The 10841-nt window shown below is 59.1% G+C and overlaps 4 protein-coding genes across 4 annotated transcripts; 1 reads left to right on the top strand and 3 right to left on the bottom strand.

The window, feature by feature from the left end:
• Positions 1-956: 956 nt before the first annotated feature.
• VDBG_00389 (pectate lyase) lies at positions 957-1978 on the bottom strand (the record flags this gene model as incomplete). The annotated part of the gene is made up of 2 exons (XM_003008662.1): positions 957-1129; positions 1453-1978. The coding sequence occupies 2 exons, from the start codon at positions 1976-1978 to the stop codon at positions 957-959; spliced, it is 699 nt and encodes a 232-aa protein (XP_003008708.1).
• Positions 1979-3193: 1215 nt separating this feature from the next.
• On the bottom strand, positions 3194-4255 carry VDBG_00388 (amidohydrolase family protein; the record flags this gene model as incomplete). Its single annotated transcript, XM_003008661.1, has 1 exon — positions 3194-4255. One exon carries the CDS (start codon positions 4253-4255, stop codon positions 3194-3196), a length of 1062 nt encoding a protein of 353 aa, XP_003008707.1.
• A 977-nt stretch (positions 4256-5232) lies between these two features.
• Positions 5233-7360, bottom strand: VDBG_00387 (GTP-binding protein EsdC; the record flags this gene model as incomplete). Its single annotated transcript, XM_003008660.1, has 1 exon — positions 5233-7360. One exon carries the CDS (start codon positions 6985-6987, stop codon positions 6271-6273), a length of 717 nt encoding a protein of 238 aa, XP_003008706.1.
• Positions 7361-9974: 2614 nt separating this feature from the next.
• VDBG_00386 (HD domain containing protein) lies at positions 9975-10628 on the top strand (the record flags this gene model as incomplete). The annotated part of the gene is made up of 1 exon (XM_003008659.1): positions 9975-10628. The coding sequence occupies one exon, from the start codon at positions 9975-9977 to the stop codon at positions 10626-10628; it is 654 nt and encodes a 217-aa protein (XP_003008705.1).
• Positions 10629-10841: the final 213 nt, after the last annotated feature.

The raw sequence follows: 10841 nt of genomic DNA, 5'->3' as shown, positions 1-10841 counted from the left end.
CGATGCCGGTTGTACCACCGGTCCCCAGCGTACTTCCATTTGCCCCTCTCGCCGGTTATGCTAGCATGCCTTGCACATCTGCTCCCAACCCAAGCTTGCCTCCGATCGCGGGGCCTCAAGGCGCCATGATGCCTCCTCCACCTGGGTTCGCGGGCCCTTCCTTTGGCTTTACTGACAACCCATTACCAATGCTGCCGCCTTTCGGCCCCCAAGACACCCCCTTCCATATGATGCCTGGATTGATACCTTTACCGACTCACATAGGACCCGTCATGCATCAACCACCCCCTCCTGGCTATCACGGCCCTTTACCCATGCCTCCTCCTGCTTACGGCTAGGGTCCTGGAGTTGGCTTGGGACCTTTCGGGCCCGGTTTCAACTTTGACAACCTATTGCCCCCTCCTCCGCAGCATTTACAGTGGCCGACTCCTGGACCCCCTATGCCCACACAGTTCGCGAGACCAGTGGCGAAACCTAAAGACTCAAATACTCGGAGTCAGATGGAGTACGAAGCCCACATTGAATGGCGCAAAGCCAATGAGCCTGGGTATGCATTGAAGTGCAAGGAGAGACAACACCGTCGTGCCATCCGCAACAGTCAGGGCAAGTCAGGATGCGCCATCCCCATTGTCGCGCCCGTCATCGAGACCAAGACGCAAGGCTGACAAACGGCGGAGCTTGGATGTCATGGCGAAGAACGAGCTATTCATGTGGCAAAAGTAATGAAGAGAAACATTGATTTGGATCGGCCGGTTTGCCGAGAGTATGGTGCCATCACCGGGGCCATTGTTCATTGCTTTTCAGAAATAGATGATTAGATGTCCGGTTCACCCAAGTTGGCATGGTTTGATTGTGTCTTCTTATGCTCCGCTTCTTCAGAGTTTTCAATGAATGTCACGACAGGACACCTAGGCCTGCAACCCAGGCAGATTCATGGAGAACCCATTTCTAGGGACTTAGCTCCAGTCATCGCCATTGATTTTGCAGAAAGGCTCGAGCTCGCCCTCGCCAACCTCTCCAGCCTCGCAGGGCTTGACACATCCGTTGTAGCGGGTGCAGACGACGCCAACCTTGGCCAGGCAGTAGTTTGACAGCTCGGCGGTGTCTCCATAATTTTGGTTGACGCCCACTGAGGGTTCGATCCAGGTTAGTCGATAGCCATTTCGCCATTGTTTTCACACTTTGCGGGCATTGCGCCTCGAGACTTGGGGCTGTCACTCACCAACTGTGCCTTGGATGCCAACAAAGTTGGTAATGTTGACGTGGCGCTGGAACTGCTGGCTGCAGTTACCGCAGGAGCGGTAGAACTTGCCGTACTTGTTGGCGTAGAAGCCGTCAATGTGAAGCCAGCCCTCGCCTGAAAGATGCGGTCATCGTTAGCATCCCATCCCATGTTCACGGGCTGCGAGGTTGAAAGAGGGAAAGGGGGGGGGGATGAGGAGATCGACTGACCGTTGTGCTGGAAGACCTTGTCGCTGGCCTCGCGGGCGCCACCGCCGCGGACGTAACGCGGGCCGGCGCCCTTGAAGGTGGCGGCGTCCTCGCAGACGTCATCCCACCAGACGTTCTCAATGGTGCAAGGCCCGCGGCAGTGGACGCCCTCGGCCTGGGCGGGGCCGATGATGGCGTTGCGCAGCGTGGCGCCGGGCTCGAGGATGAAGACGGCGGCGGCCTCGTCCTGCTCCTTCTGGCCGCTGCAGTCGCCGGGGCTGCCCTTGCGGTCGAAGAGGGCCATGCGGCCGTCGAAGACGGCGCCGGCCGGGATGACCGACGCTGTCGGGTATGAGGTGCTGCCCGTCGGCGTCGGCCAGACTGTGTTGACAGCCGGGTGAGGGCACGAGACGCCGCCGGAGGCCTGCAACTTGATGGTGCTGGTCGTGACGCGGTTGTGCGGGTCGTGCTCGTCGTGCGGGTCGTCTGGCCCGCGGCCGAGGACGCCAGGGAGCAGCAGAGTGCGGAGGAGGGAGAGCTGGGTCATTTTTCTTCCGTCGGGTCTTTGCCGTGATGCCGCCTCCTGGTGTATCCTCTGTGTGTTGATAATTGATGAAGGCATCCGGGGCGGCTTCTGACGACTAGAGGTCCGCTCTCATTATATCGGCTTGCGTCTTCCCAGCTCAGACGCTCGGTCAGCATCCTGTTCTCCGCTCGAAAAGCTGCTTGGCACTCCTAGTCGTGGCACATAATTCTTCCGGCGGAGGAGTGTACTGTCTGGCGATACAGCTGCAACATCACCCCCTTTGGCAGGTCAGGGTCCCGCGCAGAGCAGCGATCCTACTGCTTCCAACGCGGAGAACCTGGATCCGGCAAGGGCTTGTTGGCGGGATCACAACCTGGCCCCAGGTCGGCGTTGTGCAGGGAGGGCGGGCATGCATGGGCGCGAACTTCCTATTTCAACGACAAGGCCTTGTTCCTCCACCAACCGGGTGATCCTTGGGTCTTTGGGGGGTGGCGGGTAGGATCGCCGGGCTTCGGTACATCTCTCCAAGGGCGTAGATCGATGCAGTTGACGGCACATGGTGGCTGATGGGAACCCCGCAATCTCGATCGGGAAAACAAGCTTCTCTTGTTGCTTGAAACAAGGATCGGAGATTGCTTGAGCTCGCTTGCCTTGGTGCAGGGCCCTTGGCGGGAGGTCTCTCTTGAAGCATCGATGAGCAGCACGCTGCATGGATCTCTGGTTGCAACGCCGGTGCAGTGCAGGACACTGAATGCTCGAATGTTGCCATCTTTACTGTATCAGTGTGATGACCACATTGGTGCCTCGATGCCCTGCGACGTGGTTAGATCCAGCGCCATACTTGGTTAGAAAGATAAAAAGGCCCAGGCATGCTAGCCCGCATCAACTCTGTCGTGAGAGCACAGGTCCGTAATCACAGAGAGAGCCATTCAAGAGTGGTCAGTACCAAGAACAACCACACCCAAGGGTGATTTCAGTCTGGCCAAGGAACCAACTCTGCTAAGGGGTTCGCCAGGCCTCTGGAGACTTACCAGGGTCTCGATTCAGGTACACGGCAGAGACCCGCGGCAGTCATCGATCATACTGTCCCATTCATTCCGTGGTTGCTACAGCGAAAGTAAAGTCTATGCTAAGTCTGGTATCACATTTCCATTTTGTACTCACATCTCCCATGGCCGCAACGTCCTCCCGTGTTACACGTGGCGGCCCTCGTCCTGGTCCCAAAGCCTCAAGCGTCTAAGCATCCTTGCTCAGCTCGATGCCGTAGGCTCGCAGCGCCGTACAGGCGAACAGCTCAGCCTGGTCCTCAGGGTCCATGGTGGCCATGTAGCACATGCGCTCGATGAGTAGTTTCCACTTGCGCCAGGAGGCACCGTCGACGGCGCCGCCGTCGCGCACGGTGCAGACGGGCCAGTCGGAGGCGAACATGGTGCGGCGCGGCCCAAAGGTGGCGAGGACGATGCCGAGCCAGGCAAAGAGGGCCTCGAAGATGGCGTCGGGCGGCTGGGAGGACAGCGACGGGGCCATCTCAGCGAAGCCGCCCGAGAGCTTCATGTAGGTCTTGTCGCACTTGGAGAGGGAGTACATGGCGTTGCGCCAGTGCTGGAAGGACGGGTCGGCCGTGTTGATGACGGTCAGGTCGGGCTTGCAGAGGTGGTTGACGATGACGGTGACCTTTTCGTCGTCGGGGACGTCCTTGTGGGCGAGCTGGATCATGACGAGGGCGTCCTCGAGCTGCTGCTTGCCGCGGCGGTGCTGGTCGACACCGAGGTCAAAGGTGAGACCGCGGCGGCCGAGCAGCTGGAGCGAGCGCACAAAGTCGTACTCGATGCCCGTGCCGTGGGGCTTGTCTTGGAGGAGGTAGCGCACGCCGCGGATCTTGGGCCAGGCGACGGGGCCGGCGACTTCCTGGACGCGGTCGAGGTAGCGGTCGAGGACTTCGGGCCCGGAGGGCAGCGGGGCCCAGGGAACGATGCCCAAGCACAAGGAGGCGTCGGCGGCCGAGTGGCCCTCGCCCTCGCGCGGCGTGCCCTCGGCGATGCGGCGGAGCCAGGCGACCTCGGCGAGGGGGGCCTCCCAGCCAGACCCGTCGGCGGCGCCGCTGGCGAGGTCGTGCTTGCGGTCGGTCTCGAGGAAGATGAAGCCCTTGAGGTTGGACGGGTTGCCCGTGGCGGCACGGTATTCGTCCACAGAGCGTTGCGCGGCGATGGGGTTCTCGGCGGTGGCCCAGGCGAGCGAGTCGACTTCGGAGGAGGGGTAGAGATGGATGTGGGAGTCGATGATGGGGTAGTCGGCCATGATGACGGTTCGCAGTTGGCTTTTCGCAATTGTATCCAGGCACTTTAGTCGTAGTAGGTTTTCGGGATGATGTCCCAGTAGAGATTGGCAAGAATCGAGGTCAGTGGGAGGCAGGTTTGTGGTGATGTCGAAGGCGTGAGAGTCTGAAACATCTTCAAATGGCGGCGGGGTATACCTATTCCTTCTTCCTTCTTCCAACTGAGGTGAGCTGCCTGCCTGTATGCTCCTTCTCGCCCACCCCCGAACCGACGGGATAGAGCAACTGGTCCCTGAAACTCGCAGCTACCCCGCCAAATTATTGGCCCAACCTACCCCGTCTGGTCTGCCCAGTGGGGGGAGGGAAGTGACGTTAGGGTTTCACAGCATCTGTTCTTGGTGCCACAACCCCGCTTTGCTTTCTCCCGAAACCCGAGCTCGTGAGGTTTGGCTGTGAAAGAGCACGCAATACCCAAGACGCTGGGAATGCATCAGAGAATACATCACGAAACATAGCAAGAATACTCACAAGCAATTGAGAACCCCTCCATGTGAGTCTCCTCACCCGGTGCATCCAGACAAGCAACACCGCCATGATCCTTGCATTACGACCCGGTCACCGCCTGCCTCTGTTCACACACATCTGTACCCATGCCAAGCGACCGTGCACGCCAGTACTACTGAGCAGTAGCCGACGGCAGAGACTTGTCACTTCACACTGTTTTGGTAGACCAAGACTCCTACTGCATGTCTCTCGGGTTCTGCTCAGCAGCTCCATCACGCCGTTCTATTTACCTGCGCCTAGGCTCTGAAAACCCTCAGCTTCGTACAGCGTCTTGAGCGTCAAGACTCAACCGTCGAGCTAGTACAGCACCTGGCCTCCAACAACACGTCCAGATCTACAGTGCTCCGCTGAGATACCCGACGGCAATATACTACCACACCACAAGTACACCACGGCGAATTCATATCTACATCACCCATGGCAAATGACACGCATAGATTCAAACGTCATCTATTGAGGGCGGCAACTTGCATCTTGACTTTTGCTTCGCCCAAGGGAGGAACCGGCTTGCTCAGACTTTCCCACCGTCCAGTCGAGGCCAGCTACTTGTATCAATGTCCCACCCGCGAACCGAGGGAGGGAGCAGCGCGCTTTCGCCCGAACATGCTCAAGCCTCTTCCCGTCGCATTATCCACCCTGGAGTCACGGTTCCGCAGGTCTCCCCCTTCCGATGGACCGACCATTGCTCAACCTTGCTCAGGCTGGGCGGGGACCAGTCACCGGAAGACGGACCTGACGAAAAGCTCCACTGTCAGTCGGGTAACCAAAAACCGACGTTGATGATTGTTTTCGAAAAAATAACGACGTGATCGTCACGCCGCCGGCGGTCCCCCTTTCGTCCTGTCGGAAACGACAGGACCGACTGGAAACCATCGGCGACGCGGGGTCGCAGCATCGACCCACTTGTAGCGAGGGCGCCAGGACAACCGGCACGCCCCGAGGACCAGCTCGGGGGCGGAACCGCTGCCGACGACACCTCTGTGGATGACGTGGGCGGGCGAGCATCAGGCCGCCCAGCGCGTCCCTTGTATCCTCTGTCGAGGTCAAGGCGCGCGGGGAGAGGGCGGAGTGCGTCGCCCGCAGCGAGTAAGGGAATGTACAGCCGGGGAAGGGGCTTTTTCTCTCATGTGTGTGTGCGTGTGTGCGTGATTGCGTGTGTGCTTCCGGCACCTCCGGCGTCCTCTGTCACAGTGTCTCGTGCATCGTTTAGCGGACGACGATGCCGTTGCGGCGAGAACCGGAGCCGGAGACGGAGTGCTTCTTGTACGACGCGGGCTCGACCTCGTACTCGTCATCCTCGGAGATGGAGGAGGAGCAGTCGGAGCTCGAGTCGCCGTAGCCGCAGCGGTCGCCGCCACAGTCGATCTTGACGCGCTCGCCCTTGCGGGTGATGCCGTAGCGCTCGCAGGTGCAGGAGCTGACGTCGGAGCCGGGTGTCGAGTAGCCAGACAGGGACGACGAGGGGCTGGAGCTGTCAGAGCGGTAGGACAGGGACGAGCCGGTGGAGGAGACGGGCGAGTTGCTGAAGTCGGTGACCATGTCGTCCCTCGTCAAAACCGGCGGCGCCGAAGCGGGCGGTCAGCTCGTCGATGGTCTCGTCGTCGCAGTAGTCGGCGTCGAGAATGTGACGGGTGGCGTGGGGCGACATGGGCTTGGGAGCCTTGATCTGCGAGGTCGACAGGGGGCGGCCCTTGGGGATGTCGACGGACAGGCCCGAGGCGCGGTGGCGCGAGGAGCGGTGCTCGCGGGACCTCTCCTTGTCCTTGCTGGAGGAGGACGAAGAGCTGTGGCGAGACGAGGAGGAGGAGGAGCTCTTGTGGGACGAGGAGTGCGATGACCTGGACGAAGACTTGGACGAGGACGAAGAAGACTTGTGGGAGCGGGAAGAACCGTCGGTGGGGACGTCGAGGATGTTCAGGGCGCGGCCAGTGGTGGGCTCAACGGTGGACGTGACGCTGGGGTTGTGGGCGACGTGGTAGCCGTCAATGATGTAGTAGTACCAGTAGCGTTGGCCGGGCTCGAGCGTGGAGCCCTGGAACTTGAAGGTGCCCTTCCAGGAACCGGACTTGGAGGACGTCTTGTCCTTGGAGAGGGGAAGCTGGCCGACGTAGTTGTCCCAAGAGCCGAGAAGGTGGACGGTCTTGACACCTGAAGAGACGCGGAGAGAGAAAGAGAGTTGAATGGCAGACATTTTCGCTGGTGATTTGACTATGTCGAAACTGCGGGATGAGTGTATTTTCTGGTGTTGAAGATGTGTCGAGCAAGAAACTCCAGGTTTCGTTGATTAGTTGTTTGGGGTGGTGGTGATTAGACGATGCAGACAGAAATCATGGGGGCACAAAAAAAGGGTTGGTTTGAGGAACAAAATAAAGTCTCTCTTGACACCAGTTGACCGGCAACTCTGCTTGATGGTTGTGAGTTGGTGTTGGCGGTTTGGCGTGTTGTTTGTTGGATTAGAGACGATGAGGGTAGAGGCCAGCTCTGGAGAACAAAAAACGAACCACAAGGGGAAAGGGGAGGAGACACAACGAGAACCTGAAATTAGAGATTTGGAAGCTTGCTACAGGAGAGAAAAAGAGGAAAGGAAGGGCAAGTTGGTTGGGAAGGCTATGGGTTATATGGTAGGCCATCGATCGCGGCCCGCAGGCGAGGGCCCGGCAACAGAAGTCGACAACGATGAGTGTGGTACGCTTCCATGGCGACCACCCCTCGGCGTCCTTTCTCCTTGGTTCCCGTGTTTGTCACAACGAGCTACATGGGCTGTCCCGTCCGATGGAAGCATGCGAATTGGGGTGGAGCGGCACAAGAGCCCGTCACTTGAGGGGCTGACCCAATGAGGAGGCCATCGAGGGCACCACAAGCTGTGGATGGCGGACAGAAGCAAGTAGCATCACACTGGCGGTCGACTGGGGCGACGGCATGTGCGTGTGTGCTCATCTCTCCGGGCGGGCCCTCCGTCCATCCATCCAGAGCAACCAGAGGCGAGGAGACAGGGAAGACGGCGCCGGGTTGTGCTGACGCCTGGGCCCGCTGGGTGGTGCTCTGTGGTGATGGGGTGCTGATGAGTGGTGCTTTGCGTGGTGCTGAGCACCTGGGCACAAGGTGAGGTTCATCGCGGTACCTCGAGAAAGTGGGGCTCCAGAGACAGACAAAGAGAGAGGGAGAGAAAGCTGCAGGAGCCGGCGGCTACAGAGCTCAAGGCTGTGGGAAAGAGGGGAAAGAGAGAGGGACGGGTCCGGCACTAGGCAGGTGTCGGCGGTCGTTGGGCGTCTATGATGGCATCGTGATTGGCTGATCGCCTACACGACACCCCTGGTCTGTGGCCAGGCCGCCTATCAGCCATCACGCGGCATGCGCCAATGAGACGTTGTTGCTGCCCTCGACTCGTTTGCGCTGTGGCTGGCGACCTGTACTGTGGCCCTCCACAAGCACAAGGTCTCTATCGCTCGCTGCCTGTATCCTGCTGGCGTGCTGTGGAGCCACGATATGGCAACTCGTGCAAACAGGTTGACGACGACGACTGCGAACCACGGCGCCAATGCGCGCCATTCTCCTTCCCCTTGTGCTCATTGCCGAGTGGCTTACGCCTGCACCCTGGCACATATTGACTGACTGCGTCACGAACGGTGATCAGGTCCCATGCCGCCGCCGGGCCGCTTCTCATTGGAGGCACCACGACACCCACTATCACTATGCAGCTCGTCAGTGCTGGAGCGGCACGACGATCGCACGAGTCGGACCATGAGATGAGATCGAGGTTCCCACGTCCCTTTGTTATCGAATGGCACCTGGGTATCTGGTTCAGCTCACACCATAGGTAGGCAGAATGTGCTCGCTGTGTATCTCTTTACCACGCGTAAGACAGTCGACCAAGAAGTCAGGCATTGGGGGTTCTGACAGGTCCTGTCGCCCCACGTACGGAGCACGGACAAACTAATAATAGCATGCTGGTACCCAGCTTGGCACCATGCTGATCGGCGGTCGAGGCTGGTAAGCGGTCGTGGTGCTGCAAAAGCTGCTGCCACTCGGCCACTTCAGAGCGACCCCCCTCTTTCATCGGACCACGACGGATATGCATTCACTTGACCAGCCTGCCATGGATCGCATGTCTGTCTTCTCCCCACCACCATCCCAGCTGAAGAAAGGGAGAATGAGTGATCTATTGATTTTTCGGTTTTGGCTCAACTGGTCTAGGTGCAAGGTGTGCCGTCCGGCTTCATGCAGACCATGACCGTTAGCCCCGGCGGGTATGTGAGCTTCGTCACACGGCACCGAAGCACCCAGTGATGGCTACCGTTCGAAGGCGATCCACTTTCAGCGCAACCGAACCAACTGCGGGTGTCGGTGTCGACCTGGCGTGGTGGAGAAACGAGTGCCTGCGTCAATGTCGTCGATCTCCACACGGGCACGATCGGCTGTTGAGATGCAGCTGGGAGAGTCATGGGAACCAAGAGGTTTACTGAGACGTGGTCGAGTCGATCCTCTGAGGCCGAGAAAGAGGAGTCCGCTGGCCCCGGCCTTGCTCGAAGATGAAGTAGAAAATGGGGGGTAGAAGGCAGAGACTATCAAGGACGGTAGGAGTCTAGATACACTTGAGAGGCTTCGTTCTTCAGCAACGAGGTAGCTATAGCCAGCATTTGGCCCGAACTTTCTGATGATGTCACGGTAATGCCTGCACGGCTTCCGATGGTCACAATGATCTGCAGCAGAATTTTCACACCAGCAGAGAAAGGGGCACCACTGTATTGTCGATATACTTGGCTGGTGATAGATGCGGCATCGAGCTTGGCCTTCACTTCAACCCACAGATCCAACTAGTCACGTGACCTCGCGTCTCACCACGCGATGACGCAAAACTCTGACCGACTCCATCGTCAATACCACGACGCGTGTGGCCGATCAACCTTCTAAGCTAGTTAGCCAGGTCCGCCAGGGACTCGGAACTCCAGGCAGCTACGATTGACTTGCATCTTGGCGGGGTTCTAGTATCAGACCGGTAATCAGCCAAGGCGGAGGCACTCGCATGTCGTACGGTCTTTCCAGATAGAAAGTAAAGTTAAGACGGCACGCTACTCGCCAGCACGCTCCGACCAACAACGGACATCGTACAGCAATATAGACGCTTAAAGACTATACCATCCAGTCTATGACAAAACCCTTCATGCCACATAGCTCAAGATGGACCCCCTCGACCTCTACGCAGACGACAATCTCGTCACCGCCGCAGCGGCCTACGTAAAAGACTACATGTCTAACTACGATGCCTCTCACGACTGGTCGCACATCCTCCGCGTCCTTGCCCTCGCCCACAAGATCTACAACGACCCCACCACCAACACCATCGCAGCCAGCAAGCCGGCCCTCTCCCTCCGCAAAATCACCCTCGCCGCCCTCCTCCATGACGTCGGCGACAAGAAGTACCTCCAGCCAGGTCAAGACCACACGCGCCTCGTCCATGACGTCCTCCTCGAGCGTGGCGCCCCGGAAGCCCTGGCCGTCGAGATTCAGACCATCTGCCTCGGCGTCAGCTACTCCTCCGAGGTCAAGGACCCGAACGCCGTTGTCGCCCTGCTCGCGCGCGTCCCGGAGCTCGCCGTCGTGCAGGACGCCGACCGGCTCGATGCCATCGGCGCCGTCGGCGTGGGCCGCTGCTTCACCTTTGGCGGCGCCAAGGGCGGGGGCCGGGGTCTCCAGGGGGCGATAGACCACTTTGAGGAGAAGTTGCTGCGGATCGAGGGCATGATGAAGACGGAGGCTGGCAGGCGCCTGGCGGCCGAGAGGACGGAGAGGCTGAGGGTCTTCGAACAGTGGTGGAGGGACGAGACGGCGTAGTGGCGTCTTCTGGCGAAAGGCGGATAGGTGGGCGGCGTCTCGCGTCTCTTTGGTCACATAGATGCAATGCGATACCCTGAATCTGAAGACGAGAGTTTTGTCTCATCACCCTCTTCGTCACAATACTTGTATTCGATGCTGCTTCATCTCTTCTCGACTGGCCTTGGCTTCATCATAGTCAATGCTACTTACGAATACGTGGCTCAAAATTGG

This window comes from Verticillium alfalfae, genomic scaffold (assembly GCF_000150825.1).
Source record: "Verticillium alfalfae VaMs.102 supercont1.1 genomic scaffold, whole genome shotgun sequence".
In the NCBI taxonomy this organism is placed as follows: domain Eukaryota; kingdom Fungi; phylum Ascomycota; class Sordariomycetes; order Glomerellales; family Plectosphaerellaceae; genus Verticillium; species Verticillium alfalfae.
This window is presented reverse-complemented; position numbering and strand designations above follow the sequence as displayed.